The 19,450-nt window shown below is 40.3% G+C and overlaps 1 protein-coding gene across 4 annotated transcripts in view; it reads left to right on the top strand.

Annotated features, from left to right (window-relative positions):
• The window catches only part of LOC129734581 (secretory carrier-associated membrane protein 1-like), a 71,696-nt gene that overhangs the window by 40,692 nt on the left and 11,554 nt on the right, over window positions 1–19,450 (top strand). For all 4 annotated transcript variants that reach the window (XM_055698209.1, XM_055698211.1, XM_055698213.1 and 1 more), the window contains 3 exons: window positions 8,890–9,018; window positions 13,749–13,908; window positions 17,361–17,462. In XM_055698209.1, coding sequence (XP_055554184.1) covers window positions 8,890–9,018; window positions 13,749–13,908; window positions 17,361–17,462 — 391 coding nt within the window. The remainder of the gene's footprint in view (window positions 1–8,889; window positions 9,019–13,748; window positions 13,909–17,360; window positions 17,463–19,450) is intronic.

Here is a 19,450-nt window from a genome sequence, read left to right on the forward strand (position 1 = left end):
GCACATGGAAAATAAGGAGGTGATTGGTGGCAGCCAACATGGCTTCACTAAGGGTAAATCATGCCTGATAAATTTGGTGGCCTTCTATGATGGGAATGCAGCATTGACAGATGAGGGAAGAGCAACTGACATCATCTACCTGGATTTGTAGACCTTGACAGGATTGAGAGGTGGGCCTGTGTGAAACTCATGAAGTTCAACAAGGCCAAGTGCAAGGTCCTGCACATGGGTCAGGGCAATCCCAAGCACAAATACAGGCTGAGTGGAGAATGGATCAAAAGCAGCTGTAAGAACAAATTGTGGGCACTGATGGACGAGAAGCTCAACATGACCTGACAACATGCACTTGAAGCCCAGAAAACCAACTGTATCCTGGGCTGCATCAAAAGAAATATGGCCAGCAGGTCAAGGGAGCTGATTCTGCCCCTCTACTCAGCTCTCATGAGACCCCACCTGCAGTACTGGATCCTGCTCTGGAGACCCCAACATAAGAAGGACAGGGACCTTTTGGAGCAGGTCCAGAGGAGGTCCACAAAGATGATCAGAGGGCTGGAGCACCTCCCCTATTGAAGACAGGCTGAGAGAGTTTGGGTGGTTCAGCCTGGAGAAGAGAAGGCTCTGGGGAGACCTTATTGCGTCCTTTCAATACTTTAAGGGAAAATACTTTATAGGAAAGATGGGGACAGACTTTTTAGTAGGGCCTGTAGAGACAGGCCCAAGGGGTAGTGGTTTTAAACTGAAAGAGGGTAGATTTAGATTAGATACTAGGAAGAAATTCTTTACTGTGAGGGTGGTGAGACACTGGAACAGGTTGCCCAGAGAACTTGTGGATGCCCTATCCCTGGAAGTGTTTGAGGCCAGGTTGGATGGGGCTTTGAGCAACTTGGTCTAGTGGAAGATGTCCCTGCCCATGTCAGGGGGAGTGGAACTAGATGACCTTTAAGGTCCCTTCCAACCCAAACCATTCTATGATTCTTCAGTTCTGTGTTGTCGAAATTTATACAGAGCACACTATCATTGTATACCAACTCATTGGCAGTAACGAGCTGGAGCAATGAAGAGACACTGACAGTGGATGAAGTGGCTCACCAACTCCATGAATACAAAGACAGTATCTTTTCCTCCCTCCTCAGCTGTGGAGAAGCTGGTCCAGTGACTTGGCGAGGCTAGATACTACTCCTCATCTGTACATACCCACATCTCAGTTATTAACAGTAAGTGCTTTTCTGCTTGAAAGAGAGAATATATGAGGTACGCACCATGGTACACTCTGTGTTTTTTGCTGTGGGACCACAAAACGGACATGAGGAAGTGAGATGGAAATCATACCTCGACCCTAGAGGCACAGGTACATGAATTGCAAGGAAACACAATCACAAATGGGGGTTCTTATAGGAAGCCTGTTCCAGTCTCCAATGGGCAATTTCCCACACAAAGTGGAAGGACTGATCTTATTCCTGATCCTATGGAAATAAATTCTAATCTATTTTCACAAGAAGGAAGTGGTCAGGGCTGCTCTGCTCTACAGCTGCTACACACTGCTTGCTGCCCTGGTGGTGAATCATATGACGAAGACTAGAGGGGCCCTGCTTCCAGCCAGGTGGAGGAGAGGGAGAACCAGCTTTACTGGACTGTGTGGTTCCAATGGCCTGGCACATCAGACCCACAGGAGTATAAGGCTCTAGTAGATACTGGTGCAGAGTATACCCGAATGACATCAAGCTATAAGGGGGCAGAACACATTTGTATTTCTGGGGTGACAGGGGAATCCCAACAGATAACTGTCTTGGAGACTGAAATAAGCCTGACTGGGAATGAGTGGGAAAAACACCCCATTGTGACTGGCCCAGAGGCTCCATGCATCCTTGGCATACACTACCTAAGGAGAGCGTATTTTAAGGACCCAAAAGGGTACTAGTGAGTTTTTGGTAAAGCTGCCTTGGAGGTGGAGGAAATGAAGCAGCTGTCTACCTTGCCTGTTCTCTCAGAGGACCTTTCTGTTGTGGGGTTGCTGAAGGTTGAAGAACAACAGGTGCCTATTGTTACCACAAACGGTGCACTGGCAGCAATATTGCACCAACCAAGACTCCCCGATTCCCATCTGTATGCTGATTCGCCAGCTGGAGAGCCAAGAAGTGATCAGCAGGACCCACTCACCCTTTAATAGCCCCATATGGCCAGTGTGAAAGTCTGGGGTGTATGGGTATGTACAGTCTGGGGTGAAAGGAGAGTGGAGACTGACAGTATTGTGGCCTGAATGAAGTCGCAACGCCAGTGTTGAGTGCTGCTGTACCAGACATGCTAGAAGTTCAGTATGAACTGGAGTCAGACAGCTGAGTGGTATGCCACCATTGATATCACTAATGCGTTTTTCTGAATCCCTTTGGCAGCAGAGTGCAGGCAACAGTTCACTTTCATTTGGAGGGGCATCCAATGCACCTGGAATCGACTGTCCCAGGGGTAGAAACAGCCCTACCATCTGCCATGGTCTGATCCAGGCTGCACTGGAACAGGGTGGAGCTCTGGAACACCTGCAATACATTGATGACATCATTGTGTGGGGCAATACAGCAGAAGTTTTTGAGAAAAGGAAGAACATAATTCAAATTCTTCTGAAAGCCAGTTAGCCATAAAACAAAGTAAGGTCAAGGGACCTGCACAGGAGATTCAGGTTTTGGGAATAAAATGGCAAGATGGATGTCATCAGATCCCAATGGATGTGATCAACAAAATAACAGCTATGTCTCCACCATCTAGTAGGAAAGAAACTCAGGCTTTCATAGGTGCTGTGGGCTTTTGGAGAATGCACATTCCAAACTACAGTATGATTGTAAGCCCTCTCTATCAGGTGACCTGGAAGAAGGATGATTTCAGATGGGTCCCTAGCAATGACAAGCCTTTGAACAATTTAAATAGGAGATAGTTCAAGCTGTAGCCCTTGGGCCGGTCTGGACAGGGAAAGGTGTGCTCTACACCACAGCCGGAGAGAAAGGCCCTACCTGCAGCCTCTGGCAGAAAGCACGAGGGGAGACTCAAGCTAGACCCTTGGGCTTTTGGAGTCAGGGATAGAGAAGATCTGAGGCCCACTATCCTCCAACTGAAAAAGAGATACTGGCAGCTTATGAAGGGGGTTCGAGCTGCTTCAGAAGTAATCGATACTGAAGCGCAGCTCCTCCTGGCATCCTGGTTGCCAGTGCTGGGCTGGATGTTCAAAGGGAGGGTTTCCACTACACATCATGCAACTGATGCTACGTGGAGCAAGTGGGTCATACTGATCACACAATGTGCTCAAATAGGAAACCCCAGTCATCCAGGAGTCTTGGAAGTGATCATGGACTGGCCAGAAGACAAAGATATTGGAATGTCACTAGAGGGGAGGAGGTGACGCATGCTGAAGAGGCTCTACTGTATAATAAATTGCCAGAACATGAGAAGCAATATGCCTTGTTCACTGATGGGTCCTGCCATACTGTAGGAAAGCATCAGAGGTGGGAGCTGTATGGAGCCCCCTACAACAAGTTGCAGAAACTGCTGAAGGAGAAAGTGAATTGAGTCATTTTGGCATTATCCAAGCTGGCTTTAGACATTGCTGAAGGAGAAAAATGGCCAATACTTTACCTCTATACTGACTGATGGATGGTGGCAAATGCCCTGTGGGTGTGGTTGCAGCAATGGAAGCAGAGTAATTGGCAAAGCAGAGGTAAACCCATCTGGGCTGCCACACTATAGCAAGATATTGCTGCCCAGGTGGAGGACCTGGTTGTTAAGGTACTTCACATGGATGCTCATGTACCCAGGAGTCAGGCCACTGAAGAACATCTAAACAACCAACAGGTAGATCAGGCAGCCAAAATTGAAGTGGCTCAGGTAGATATAGATTTGCAACATAAAGGTGCTCGGTGGGCCCATGACACTTCAGGCCATTGAGGAGATGTAACATATGGATGGGCTCGTGATCGAGGGGTGGACTTGAGCATGGACACTGTCGCACAGGTTATTCATGAATGTGAATCGTGATGCAATTAAGTGAGGCAAGCGGTTAAAGCCTCGCTGGTATGGAGAACGTTGGCTGAAATATAAATATGGGGAGACTTGGCAGATTGACTATATCACACTCCCACAAACCTGCCAAGACAAGTGCCATGTGCTTACAGTGCTGGAAGCAGCCACCAGATGGCTGGAAACATACCCTGAGCCCCATGCCACTGCCCAGAACACTATCCTGGGCCTTTAAAAGCAGTGTTTATGGCAACATGGTTCCCCAGAAAGAATTGAGTCAGACAATGCGACTCATTTCCAAAACAACCTCATAGACACCTGGGCCAAAGATCATGGCATTTAGTGGGTATATCACATTCCCTACCATGCACCAGACTCTGGGAAATTCGAATGATGTAATGGACTGTTAAAGACCACAGTGAGCAATGGGTGGTGCAACTTTCAAACATTGAGATGCACATTTAGCAAAAGTCACCTAGTTAGGCAGTGCTAGGGGATCTGCCAATCGAGCTGGCCCTGGCCAGTCAAAGCTTTTATGTACTGTAGAGGGGGTTAAAATTCCTGTAGTGCACCTTAGAAATATGTTGGGAAAACAGTGTGGGTCGTTCCTGCCTCAGGCAAAGGGAAATCCATCCATGGGATTGCATTTGCTCAAAGACCTGGATGCACTTGGTGGGTAATGTAGGTAGATGGGGAAGTTCGATGTATGCCTCAAGGGGATTTGATTTTGGGAGAATAGCCAATGAATTAAATTCTGATGTTAAATGCTATACAACACTGTATATTATCACTTCTATGGCGGCTACATGCCCATCACCGCACTGGGTACCTCACGGCTCCCATCTAAGCCACTCCGGATTTGGCGATCTGAACCTGACTCCCGAGGGACATTAATGAAGTTACATTAATTAAGATTGAACTTTAGCAAGACAGGAGAAGTAGAGCAGGTGATGGAATCAGAACTAGCTTCAACCTGCAACAGTCCAACACCACACACCATCTTTCCTGCCCTGAAGGACTGTTACGACATATGGAGCCCAAAGTCATGGACTAAACAAACTGAATGGACATTTTAGAGGGATGGCTCATAGACTAAGGGAATGATATCTCTGTGTGTGTATATATGAACATATCGTGTTACTGGAAATGTGATGGTGGTTAACAGGGATGTGTGGGATGGACCTGGGCATGATGGAAATGGTATGGAATATGGGGTGGCTACTGTCCTGATTTCGGCTGGGATGGAGTTAATTTTCTTCCTAGTAGCTGGTACAGTGCTGTGTTTTAGATTTAGTATGAGAATAATGTTGATAACACACTGATGTTTTAGTTGTTGCTAAGTAGTCCTTACCCTAAGTCAAGGACTTTTCAAGTTTCCCATGGCCTGCCAGCGAGCAGGTGCACAAGAAATTGGGAGGGGACACAGCCAGGACAGGTGACCCAAACTAGCCAAAGGGATATTCCATACCATAGAATGTCATGCTTGGTATATAAACCAGGGGGAGTTGGCTGGGGGCCACTGATCAATGCTTGGGGACTGGCTGGGCATCGGTTAGCACATGGTGAGTAATTGTATTGTGCATGACTTTTTTTCCCCCTTGGGTTTTATTCTTTTCTCTCCCTCTCCTCTTATTGCAATTATTGTTGTTGTTGTTACTATTATTATTTTTAATTTATTTCAATTATTAAACTGTTCTTATCAGAACCCATGGGTTTTACCTTTTTCCTGATTCTCTTCCCCATCCCATTGGGGTCGGGGTGGGCGGGAGTGGTTGATTGACTGCATGGTACTTAGTTGCTGGCTGGGGTTAAGTCACAACAGTCATATGTTACATGTTGCTCTCTGCTATCAGCTATTTTTATTTAAGGCTAATATCCAAGTAAGCAGTTTGAGAAGAAGTAAAAGTAACTTCACAAGGAACATCTCTTTGGTCTCTCTTCTGTCAGCATTTATAGCTGTGGGAGAACTTTCCTATTTTGAAATATTTTCTTATCTTTTGGTATGTTACAGACACAATATTCTATGCAAATAGCAGAAGGATTTATTCTATTATTAATCTTTTATTTATTTTTTCATATGACACTGGAACCAACAGTCAAGATCCTTATGTCATTTTGAGACAAACTGTAAGTGTGCTATGTGAAACCATCAGTTTTTGTACTGCAGTTTCACAAATGAGAAGATTTACAGCCTCTTAACTGAAGATACTTTTCTAGAAATAGATCTATGGGAATATTCCTTTTCAAAAGGAAAAACTTAAGACTGAAGTTAGAAAAAAAACAGAAAACAAAACTAAAAACCCAAAACACTGTATGCAAGGTTGACTTTGTGTCATCTTTTCACTTGTATCTAGAATTCTGACTCTTGTTTTTTCATGTGCTGGTTTTTTTGCTCCTGTGGTACAATTCCAGATTGCATAATCATTTAGTAATTCAAATTCTCAGGGAAATTTATGCCAGTCATATGCTAGAAGCTGGGAATGGGGAATTGCTATTTTTCTTCTAAGGAAAAGAATCACGGTGATATTGTCCCTACATTAAAGCATTTTTATTTTCTCAGTATTTATTCTTTTCAGTCTCTTTATTAATCTCTGTACCTCTTCTCCCAGATAATGATTTTTTTTTTCATTTTTATTTCAATTCCTTCTCCATATATTGCTCTTCATCTAATTTCACTAACTTATGTTATGGTCTGGATTGATGACTTGACTCTTCCAGGCTTCAGGGACAGTTTTGTTCATCTGTATTGTAGAACATAACTCTGATACCCCGTGTATGCTTCAGGATATTTCTAAAATGGATATGGACTGTGTTATTAGGTTGCAGTTGTTCACATCAAAGTGCTTGAAGAGTCCGTGAAGAATCTAAAGGATTCTTTAGGAAGGCTGAATAGAGAGAGCTCTTAAAGCTTTAAAGAGGATATTGGAATTTTGCCAAATGATTGCATAAAAGATGCTGCAAACCAGAAATTGTATGTTGTTACTGAGGAGAACAATATTCTTTTCCTTCTGATTTTTTTTCTTTTGCACACTCTTGGAAACACTGTAGAGATTTTTTGATTGGAGGGCAAGGTCTTTTGCAACAGTACTCTAGCTATTTGCATTTGATTTAAGATGCTGGATGCACATCTAGGACACTGTTTTCATATGCAATTGGCTACAAATTTTCAAGCTAGTAGGTCTGCTCAGCTCAATGCCTTTGGTCTTCTCTGCTCAGGTCCTGTGCAGTATTGCACTTTAGCTTATTAAAGTGTGCTGCTTCCTATTTCAGCTAGTTCATTTGGGCATGCCTGAAAATCCATTTCTGGGCTTGCATGAAGCTAGTTCGGGGGTGTCTGCATTCATAATGTAGGCATGCCATTAAAGTTATGTTAATAGGCCTTGAGATGGTAATTTGTTGCATTGAATGAAATAACTGAGCTAGCTCTTTGCTTATCAAGATACAATCTTGGAATATGAGTATCCAAAGTGTATTTAGAAAAAGGCCACTTGGTTTTTGATCTCAAACAATCTCACCAAGCTGTCTTTCAGTCTTAGTTGAAAATTTTGAAACCTGTGCCACAGGGGTGGGAAAGCACATCAAATAAAATTCTTAAGTAAGAACTTGAACTATCATCAGATATCTGATTTTTTCTGTGACTCTATCTTGACACTGTCTGTCCTGAAAGAAATAACCATATACTACAGAATGATCTGAATTATTATAAAATATTTTTCATATAAGAAATCCCAAAGAAGTTTTTAATATGGATGGGAATATTACTTGATTACCTTCTGTATGCTCCCTCTGTAAATCCCCTACTCTAAAAGGCTTGATAAAAAATGTTCAGTGGAAGAGGCAGGAAATTTAACAGATACTTAGTGCTTTGGACCTGTTTGGACAGAACTGTCAACTTCATCTTGTCTGAGTGGGGAAAGAAATAAGAAATAATGCAAGTGTGTAAGTTTTGCAAGTTTTCTGTTTTTACCAGATGAACTGCTAGTAAAGATATGGTTAAAGATAAAAACTGCAAGCAAAACCTCATCATAGTTTCAAATAAAGGTGCCTTTAGGTTAGTCACTAGTTCAGCTCCACTTTTGGAATATGGTGATTAATGTATCTCTTACATCCAGAATTTGAAATGTTACGGTAAAGGTTTGTTGCAGTTCTCTCAGTTGAATCTCTGAGTCTATGCTTGGTATGACTTGTGTTCAGCAGAATGTATACTCTAGTCTGTGAGCAGATCAGCATACAGGAAATCCAAGTGTCTGATATTGTGTTGTCTTTTGTGATGTCCTCACTCTGTCACACAACTGTATCAAAATATATTGGTGCCGTAGGGCTTCTTGTAACAAAAAAGTAGTTTAGATCATTTAAATAGCTGCCTTTCTTCAGGCTTATGGGATTTTAGGTAAAGCTTTGGCTGTAAACTGTATTGGGAACTAGTTCTAAGTGTTAGAGATATCCAGGTGTTAGAAATATCAAGACTGTAAGAATGGAGAATGCTTTTCAGTCCCCTCTGTTCCACAAAATATGAGAGTGTGGTAGGACTTAGGGAAATGTGCATTTATAAGTCAGGGAACTCTGAGAAATTTTGTGAAGAATTATCTTTTCTCATTACTTTATAGGAACTGTCAGATGCCTGCTTAATCTTTCACATAGATAAAATATTGTAATTTCATCTGTCTGCACTTCATTGTCTTTTATTTCTGAAGTTTATTTTCAGTATTGTGTGAGGATTGCTAATAAAACTCTTGGGGTTTGGTAGCTCAAGTTATTCATACACTCGTGAAACTTGTGCATAAAACAATTTGAACAAGTCCAAATGTGTATCTCTTTCTAGTATACAGGGATTTAAACTGTATTATAAAGTGCTGTTTTTTCTTTTTTTTTCTTTTTCCTGTTTTACAGATAGAAAAAATAACTGGCCACCTCTTCCTGAGAATTTTCCAGTGGGTCCATGTTTCTACCAGGACTTTTCTGTAGACATTCCTGTAGAATTCCAGAAGACAGTAAAGATTATGTACTATTTATGGATGTGTAAGTATTTTTTAAAAGAAAAGAAAAAGTGCCTATTCAAACATACCTGCTACTTTGGCTTTTGCAACATCTGTAATGAGAAATTGTTTTAAATCCAGAAATCAAATGTTGAAGTGAAATATTTTTGTTAGCTTCAATCTTAAAAGTATTGGATTATTTCATAGAAACTTCCATAGAAAAAAAGGGAGAGGATTACCCTAAGGCAGTTTGTTATAGTATATTGCAGTTTTCTTTTTTAAATATCCCTGTTGCTGTAAAATGATCTTTGACCATTTATTACCTTAGAAATAATTTTACTGTTTTTAAAATCAGCTTATATATTAAGAAATATAATTCACAATCAGTGTCAATAGACTTGTGAGTTTAAGAAGTGTAATATCAATTTGCTTTATAATAGACATAGTTGTATATAGTTTAGCATAGTTTTAGTCTATAGTGGAAACAATATCATTTTAGTCTATTTAAAGAAAAATAGTATAAAGTAAATTAGATAAAGAATCAGTCCATGTTACAACTATCCTTTGTATACCAAAAGTGCTCTACAGTCTTTGTGGGGTTAATTTTGCCCTCATTCAGGTGCTATGCTTTGACTAGAGAAATGCTGGATGCACCAAATGTACAAATGCCACAACATTTGTTTCTTCTGCCTTGTCCAGTGTGGTGAGAGCCTAATAAATACCGAGTGATGAAATTCCAAAGATTTAGGTGCTTTGATGCCATTAATATATTTTTAGCATACTAAGGGGATATGAATTTCAGAACTCTTCTGTATTTTTTCAATGCTCCAGATTTAGTTAGCAAATCTGCATAATTTTATTTGTTAATCTGGTAGTCTTATTACTGTGATTGAACAATGTAATTGAAAAACATAAAATGAGCAGTCAGCATTGAATCAAGTGAATTCCACTTAATCGTAATTCACAGCTTTCTGTATTCATTGTTGGGTCATTAATCTTTAAATAAGCAAGTAAATCCACTGTAGAAGGTGGGACTAGTCACTCATAAATGTCATCTAGACATTGCATGATGCAGACTTTTGCCAAAGCCTTAGGTCATTTCAACTCTCAGGTGGTCATTATCTTCTAATAACTTGTATCAGGGTTGAATTTGAAGAGTCAAGTAGGTTGAAGGTACTTGAAAACATTACCCTGAACATGAAAACACCTGTGTGTTCATACAACAGCAAAGGTTATTTACGTCACTTAGTGAAAGCATTATCTCAAAGAACAAATATCTCTCTGTAGCTTAAAGCAGGCAGAGAGAAGGGCAAGTGGAGTGAAGGGAGAACTGTCAGCAAAATCTTGTGTCTTCATCTGTAGCTTGCCTGATACTCAGTTTTTACAGCTGAGATTCTACATGACAGTAGTGAAGTAGACCCCTATGTTACCAGTTTTACTGTGCAATAAGTGTCAGTAGTGGCTGTGACATTGTTTCAACCCTCTTCTGCAGTGATGGTGTTCTTTTAAAACTTGTCCTGTTATCGTAACTGCAATTACCAAAAAAAAAAAAAAAAGAAGTAATAATTTTAGAAAGTTCAAACTCCACCAGAATGTGGACTTTTCTAGTAATCTAGGGGGGTCTCCCTGTTTTCCAATATTGACTAGAAAAAGAAAGAATACCCCTTAGTAAGCTTTCTCATATTCATCAAAGAAAGGTAGGTATTTGGATTTGTAACCTTTGTTGTGCTTTATGAGGCATACAAATTCGGAAATGAGTTGCTTTCCTAACCTCTTAGAACAGTGCTAAGATATGTAGATGCATTAAATGCTCTTTGTTTAAAAGTACATTTTTTTCTGGTGAGTCTTGGAGGAAAATATGAATTGTCTGTGGGAAATGTGTTTCGAGTTCCTTCAGCCCTTTATGCATTAATGGGGCCTTTTTGCTTTAAGATTTTTTTCCACTAAGTTGATTTAGGGCTTATTTAAGCCACACCTCTCAAGTGGATGGACCTCAAGGCAGGGACTGGGGGAACAAGGTCCCTCCCACTGTAAGAGAAGATCACGTTTGAGACCACCTGAGAAACCTGAACATACATAAGTCTATGGGACCTGACGAGATGCATCCCAGAGTCCTGAGGGAACTGGCTAATGTAGATGCCAAGCCACTCTCCATGATATTTGAAAAAGTCATGGCAGTCAAGTGAAGACCCCAGCAACTAGAAAAAGGGAGACATTGCACCCATTTTTAAAAGGCGTAGAAAGGAGGACCCTGGGAACTACTGAGCTGTCGGCCTCTCCTCTGTGCCTGGGAAGATCATGGAACAGATCCTCCTAAAATCTATGCTAAGGCACATGGAGGACAGGGAGGTGATTTGAGACAGCCAGCATGACTTCACCAAGGACAAATATTGCCTGACCAACCTAGTGGCCTTCTACGATGGAGTGACTACATCAGTGGACAAGGGAAGAGCTATGGATGTCACCTCTCTGGACTCCTGTAAGGCCTTTGACATGGTCCCCCACAACATCCTTCTCTCTAAATTGGAGCGATATGTATTTGATGGATGGACTATTTGGTGGATGACAAATTAGTTGGATAGTCGCATCCAGAGGGTAGTGGTCAAAAGCTCAATGTCTAGATGGAGATCAGTAACAAATGGTGTCCCTCAGGGGTCTGTATTTGGACCAGTACTGTTTAATGTCTTCATCAGTGACATCGTGGGATCGAGTGCACCCTCAGCAAATTTGCAGATGACACCAAGCTGAATGGTGCAGTTGACATGCCTGAGAGACAGGATGCCATTCAAAGGGACCTGGACAAGCTCAAGGAGTGGGCCCACGTGAACCTCATGAGCTTCGACAAGGCCAAGTGCAAGGTCCTGCACCTGGGTTGGGGCAACCCCCAGTATCAATATAAGCTGGGGAACAAAGGGATTGAGAGCAACCCTGCAGAGAAGGACTTGGGGGTATTGGTGGATGAAAAGCTGGACATGAGCCAGCACTGTCTGCTCACAGCTCAGAAAGCCAACCGTATGCTGGGCTGCATCAAAAGAAGCATGGCCAGCAGGTCGAGGGAGGTGATTCTTCCCCTCTACTCCACTCTGGTGAGACCCCACCTGGAGTACTGCATTCAGTTCTGGAGTCCTCAGTACAAGACAGACATGGACCTGTTGGAGCGGGTCCAGAGGAGGGCCACAAAATGATCAGAGGGCTGGAACATCTCTCCTATGAGGAAAATCTGAGAGAGTTGGGGCTGTTCAGCCTGGAGAAGAGAAGCTCCAGGGAGACCTTATTGCAGCCTTTCAATACTTTAAGGGGGTTTATAAGAAAGATGGAGACAGACTTTTTAGTAGGGACTGTAGTGATAGAACAAGGGGTAAGGGTTGTAAAATAAAAGAGGATCAATTCAGACTACATGTAAGGAAGACATTTTTTACAGTGAGGGTGGTGAAACAACGGAACAGGTTTCCCAGAGAGGTTGTAGATGCCCCATCTCTGGAAACATTCAAGGTCAGGTTGGACAGGGCTCTGAACAACCTGATCTAGTTGAAGATGTCCCTGCTAATTGCAGGGGGGATGGACTAAATGACCTTTAAAGGTCTCTTCCAACCCATACCATTCTGTGATTCTATGATTCTTCTGTTTGCCTTTACCTTCCAGTAGAATGATGAGAATGTTTCTCTAGACTTAAATAAAAAATCGTTGCTGCAAGGAGTTGCTTGTGCACTTTCAGCTATACATACTGTATCCTGGTTGACAAGGTTAGAAACTGTCCTCTGAGATAGCAAAATCTCTCCTGAATCACTGGTTATTGCTGAATAAAGACATAAATTCATGTTCATCTTTTAAGTCTGGCAGAGCTAACGTCTGTGCCAGATAGCATGAAAGTGGTAGCTGCAATGTTTCTTACTACTGCTGTATCTTTTTCTGTTCCAAGGACTAAATGTATTTGAAATAAACTGAAATTGTAATGCCAATGCATTTTCTTTAGTAGAAATTCAGTAGTTAACCTGTAACAAGGTCTGCCAATGAGAAAATGTCAGTATTGAGCTAAGAACTGAGCACCAATAAGGCAGATGTTTAAGACCAATGTTACAGTAAATATTTGAATATGCAGTATGTATTAAAGGATGTATAACAGCTTCTTGCAGATCTTGTTTTACTGAGAAACACTTTTACGAAGTATGATTTTTTGCTTTATTACATGTAAGACAGCTTTTCATTAAAAGATATTTTGGGGGAAAATTTCCTTTGAAATTAGAATGTTTACAGTGCTAAATTTATTATTTATTTTCTAGAAATTATAAGCTTTTCTCTAAAAAAATAATAATAAAATCTAGTAGTTTTGTATTGTAATATTAAGGCTGACAGTCCTGCACTCATTTACTTGCCTGATTGTAAGAGAAAATAAATAACCAGCATGTTAAAAAAGTGCAAATATCTGTATGCAGTAATTGCTGTAGAAGAAGTATCAGTTATTGCAGCTGTAGAAACCTCTTTTTTTCATAATTTTAAGTTTGAAAATATTTCATTTTTATGAACTTTTTTTTTCTTTGATATACATCTGATACTACTTGAATTTTCATGTTCAGTACTTTCACTTGTGAATACTGGCTTTAACCTGAAAGTTAGAAGACTATAAAAATCAGCTTATGGCTGAGAGAGGATATTGATTTATTGTCAGCATGCTTATGGTTTTTTTAAAACATGCACAGTTTGAGTATTACTTTAGCAGTTGTAATAATGTATTAATATGAACATAATTTAATTAATACTTTTTTGCTTTTACAGTCAATACAGTTACACTATTTCTTAATATCTTTGGATGTTTGGCCTGGTTTTACATTGATGCTACACGAGGGGTTGATTTTGGATTGAGTATCCTCTGGTTCTTGCTTTTTACCCCTTGTTCTTTTGTCTGCTGGTACAGACCACTTTATGGAGCTTTCAGGTAAGAACTTCAGCTTGACTTAATATATTTAAAAACATACTACTTACTGAAATGCATTAACATTCCAGAATTTGCTTGTTTATCATTATGATAATCCTTTAACACAATTTCATTAGAAACAAGTAGAATGTTTGCCAATAATTCAGTTGCTGTATCTGAAATGTCGATGGCAACAATTAGGAGTATCATAGAATGTCCTTTAAAATATTTTTAAAATATTTGCTCCTGGGAGCATGGATGGTTCAAAAGCACATCTGAAATGCTTTTGCATGAGTGCACACAATATGAGAAACAAGCTGGATTAACTGAAAGCATTGATCTGTTCCAAGAGCTATAATATCATTGGTATTAGCAAGACTTGGTGGAATGACTCCCAGGACTGGAGTGCTGGGATGGAAGGCTGTTCAGGAGGGATAGGCAGGGCAGACAAGGTGGAGGAGTTGCACTGTAAGGGAGAGGTTTGATTGTACAGCCTTTACAGTTAGTGATGATGTGGTTGAGAGCCTCTGGGTGAGGATTAGGAGGATGGTAAACAAAGATGTCGTAGTGGGTATCTACTACTGATCAACCAGCCAGGATGATAGCACTGATGAGTTATTCTATAGGGAATTAGGAGAAATATCTGGATTAGTAGCCCTTGTCCTTATGGGAGATTTCAGCTTCCCAGACATCATCTGGCCCCCTTCAGTTCCAGGGCCAGTTACGTTCAATATATTTATCAGTGATCTGGATGCAGGACCTGAATGCATCATTAGCAAGTTTGCTGATGATACGAAGCTGGGAGATGCTGTTGACTCTCTCGAGGGACAAGAGGCATTGGAGAGGGATCTAGATGGCTGGAGCACTGGGCAATCATCAGTGGCATGAAATGTAACAAGTCGAAATGCCAGATTCTGCACCTGGGACAGAGTAACACCGGGCACAAGTATAAAGTGGGAGAGGAGTGGCTGGAGAGCAGCCCTGCAGGAAAGGATCTGGCAGTGCTGGTTGACAGCAGGCTCAATATGAGTCAGCAGTGTGGCCTGGCAGCCAAGAGGCCAAACTGCATCCTGGGGTGCATCAAACACAGTATAACCAGCTGGTCAAGAGAGGTGATTAGCCCACTGTATTCAGCATTGGTGCGGCCTCACCTTGAGTAATGTGTGCAGTTCTGGGCCCGACAATTTAAGAAGGATGTGAAGGTCCTTGAATGCATCCAGAGGAGGGCAACAAAGCTGGTGAAAGGGCTGGAAGGAATGTCCTATGAGGAGCGGTTAAGGACTCTGGGGTTGTCTAATTTGGAGCAAAGGAGGCTGAGGGGTGACCTCATTGCTCTCTGCAGCTTCCTGAGGAGGGGAAGTGGAGAGGGAGGTGCTGATCTCTTCTCCCAGGTATCCAGTGACAGGATGTGTGGGAATGGTTCAAAGCTGCAAAGCTGCATCAGGGGAGGTTCAGAGTTGACATTAGGAAGCATTTCTTTACCAAGAGGGTTGTCAAACACTGGAACAGGCTTCCTGGAGAGGTGGTCAATGCTCCATGCCTGTCAGTGTTTAAGAGGCATTTGGATAATGCCCTTAACAACAACGTGCCCAATGTTTGGTCAGCCCTGAATTAGTGAGGCAGTTGGACTAGATGATCGTTATAGGTACCTTCCAACTGAACTATTCTATTCTATTCTATTTATAGCTTCTACAATTGACATAATAGTTGTAAGAAATATTTAACTGTATTGGGCTGATAACAGATTTAAGGAAAATTTTCAATAAATTTCTATCCCTTCACAAGCAGGTTAATAGTTAAGGGTGCCTTCAGGTTTTGACTTCCTTAATGAACTTCATAAAACTCTACACTTAAAAAAATCTTGTTAAATTGTTAAGTGACCTGCAGTGTTTGTAATTGAAGTAGACTGAGATTCTTAAGAATGAGTAGACCAGGTATATAGTAATCTAACTCCAGTATTTTTCCTAGCATATAGCAATCTGGATTTTGAAGACCTCAGAAGTTTGAGGTGTGGTATCTTAGTCTTTAAAAATAGAATGGTTAGTTTGCATGCAAAAGTTAAGTTGTGTTTTTTTGTGAAAATCAGCGTGTCAAGATTCTGAATTCCTGTACTCTTACAGTATTTCATGGGAATTATTTTTTACATTGAAATGAATCAGGGTGTTCTCAGTTTAAATGCACTAATTTTTGTAGAGAAAGATTGATCGCCATAAAATATAGTTGAGTGTAACCTTTAGGCTAAATGAGATGTTTCTTCTTGCTAGCCAAAGAGATATTGCTGTACCCACACATTCTTGGGGAATCATATAGTTTAACTTGCATGTGCTCATACACTAAATTCTTATATCCTTAAAGCTAAAAAATGAGAAGGGTATTTTTCATTTACTAGTCTAACTTTTGTTCATGGCTTGGGTTACAATGTGGGTACAAATTTAGATAAATTAAAAATACAGAGAATTGCCAGTATTTTAAAATGGTAGCTTTCATTAACTAATTATAAATCTTACATACTCTTTCTTAGTAGTGTTGTTTTATATTAAATTATTATTACGTATTTGGTGGAGTTCAGTGTGATGTTATCTTTCAGGGTTTTAGATGTAGTAAATCCTTAGTGTTTCTTAATGAATATTGTTTGGGAAAGGAAAACTACTACTTGCATATTCAACTTTCAGTCATTTCTTCAGCTGAAAACGAAATAGTTATTGAACTGAACTTGTTGAATAAATAGAAATGAACAAATTCCCTTCTGCAGAAAGAGCTATTACTGGCAAAATCTGGTTCCGTGAATTAATTGATTTTTACTTCCTTTTAAATTTTGGTAGGAAGCATATCATGCACTCATTAGTTTTGATAGTAATGCGTTGAGGTCCTTGTTAATATTTTGCCCATATGTTTATATGTGGGGTTTTTGACAGACTTTTAACACTTTAGGGTTTTGTCAGACTAACATTTTAGTAATTTAAACAGCAAACATATTTTATATATTTTGTTTTTAAACAACAGATGCTTCAGTATTCTGATCTGCATTATGTTTCAGTAATTCCATACTATATGTTATTTCCTCTTACAAGTAAAATATTTTCTTCCCAACCTGCCAGCACTGTGAATTTCAGTCTGAAAGTGGAGCAGACTTTTGTTCTTCATGCACTGTAGCAAAAGTTCTATGTTCAGCTTAAGAGGTCATGCTGTGTGCTGAACATAACACTAAGGAATAGTATCTCGCTATTCTCACCTCTGTTAGAGGTGCAAGTGCCAAAAATACTATGTTAAAGAAGCAGCAGCAGCTCTTGTAAATAAACACTCTACAAAACCACAGGATTACTGGTATTTCAAGTCACCATCAATAAATCAAAGCACTTTTCCTCTAGTTAATGCAGAAAAAAAATATTAGATTGGTACTACAGTATTTGTAAAATGTCATAATGTCATACATTTCCTGGCTGCTTTAATTTCCCCCCCCCCCCCTCTTTCAGGAGTGACAGTTCATACAGGTTCTTTGTGTTCTTCTTTGTATATATATGTCAGTTTGCTGTACATGTACTTCAAGCTGCAGGATTTCAAAGATGGGGAAACTGGTGAGTATTCTGTTTTATTGTCCTGGTTTCAGCTGGGATGGGGTTAATTATCTTCTTAGGAGCTAGTACCCTGCTGTGTTTGGGTTTTGATGTGAGACTTTTCAGTCCCTCAGGCCTTGTTAGCAAGAAGGCTGGAGGGGCACAAGGAATTGGGAGGGGACACAGCCAGGTCAGCTGACCCAAACTAGCCAAAGAGGTATTCCATACCATGGGATGTCACGCCTGGTATATACATGGGATGTCATACCTGGGGGGTTGGCCAGGGCGGGCAGGTCATTTTTGGGGGGACTGGCTGGGCATCAGTCAGTGGGTGGTGTGCAGTTCCATTGTGCACCACGTGATCCTTTCTTCCTTTCCCTCTGGATCTTATTCTTTCCCTCCCCCTTTTCATTCTAACTGTTATTGTCATCATTGTTACTATTGTTTTCATTTATTGTTTTCATTTTTATTTTATTTCATTTGTTGAATTGTTCTTATCTCAGCCCTCAGGTTTTACATTTCTTTCCAACTCTTCTCCCCATGTCTCTGGATGAGGGAGGAGTGAGAGAGCAGCTGCATGGTACTTAATTACCAGCTAGTGTTAAGCCATGACATTTATGTAGCGTTGTACTGTCTGCAAGACACTGGTATTTGACATAGCAACTGCAATACAGTCTGTCTGTTTTTTTAAAAAAAAATCTTGTGTTCACTGTAATTGTTACATTTAGCACTCAAAAAATCTTTTTTAGAGTGCTCTTAACTAGGAAAAGTGTGTGAAACATACCCTAAGAGTGTGAGGTACTTCTGTTATTAGGCTGGTCAAAATTTTATGTTTCCATGTAAGCCACTTTGAACTATTCTTTTATATATTACCCTCCCCTATTTTAGTGGTGCATGGAGATATTATTTGCTCTATATTTAGGATAAAAAAATAAGTAAAATTTAAAGAAAATGAGAATAATTTAGGCTGTAATAATATACTGTTTGACTATTGTTTTGTATCATTAGTTATTTCTAATTATATCAATATACTTACTAATGAAACTTATGGCTAGAATTTGAAGAATGAGTCAACATTGTATTTGGGTGAATATAGTGGTATACCTTTGATAATATGTGAAAAACTCATTTGTCTGAGTCAGCTTCTTATTCTGTGATAGTTGATATTTCATTTTGATGCTTATAAATATATAAGCATTTTTATATATAGTTTTATTTGAAGCTTCAGGGTCTAATATTTAGATTTTACAAGGAAAAGCTATTGGCAATTACTCAACCTTCTTGGAAAAAAAAACCTCAACAAACTTGAATTAACAAAAAGTACGGTTGTAGCAGCCAACTGATAGCATGGAGAGCTATGACTGGCATTAATGTACCTGGGTAATGATATTTCTGTGTATCAGTGGTTTTCTTCTAACCTCCAAATGTATTTAAGGCAGACAAAACATCATTGCTTTAGAAGTGGAGTGTAAGGAAAAATCCTGGGGTTTTTATTTTTGGTCTCAAATCCAATATTTTGCTTTTTCATAGATACCTTGATTGTGATTTGAAGAATCAGTCACCAATATTCCAGTGAGCGGAGGTTATCTTTATTCGACAGCACTGGGTGCATGGGGGATCACTCCACCGAAGTCATGCACACCGAGGGGACTTATACAAACTACTCATACTTATTCATTAGTTTTCCAGGAAATTGTTTACATATTCATTACAATTCTGAGAATCCATTTATATATCTCGTGCCTGCGCAATGTCCTTGAGGACTTGTCTTTGCGCAGATTCTATTCCTTAGCGGCCATGTTTAAAGTCTTCATCTTTGCCACGATCATTTATAACAGAAATCTAAGACCAAATGTCCCTTCTAAAGATAAGCAACCCAAGGACTTAGCAGTCTGTACATCTGTCATGTGGCAATAAGGGTCCTTGGACATTTCCTGACTTTTAACTAAACATAGGTGCGTCATCCTTTAGATAAGTGGTACAGCATTCACTATTCATTTCCCCCTTTT

The sequence above is a fragment of the Falco cherrug genome, chromosome W (genome assembly GCF_023634085.1).
Source record: "Falco cherrug isolate bFalChe1 chromosome W, bFalChe1.pri, whole genome shotgun sequence".
Taxonomy (NCBI): Eukaryota; Metazoa; Chordata; class Aves; order Falconiformes; family Falconidae; genus Falco; species Falco cherrug.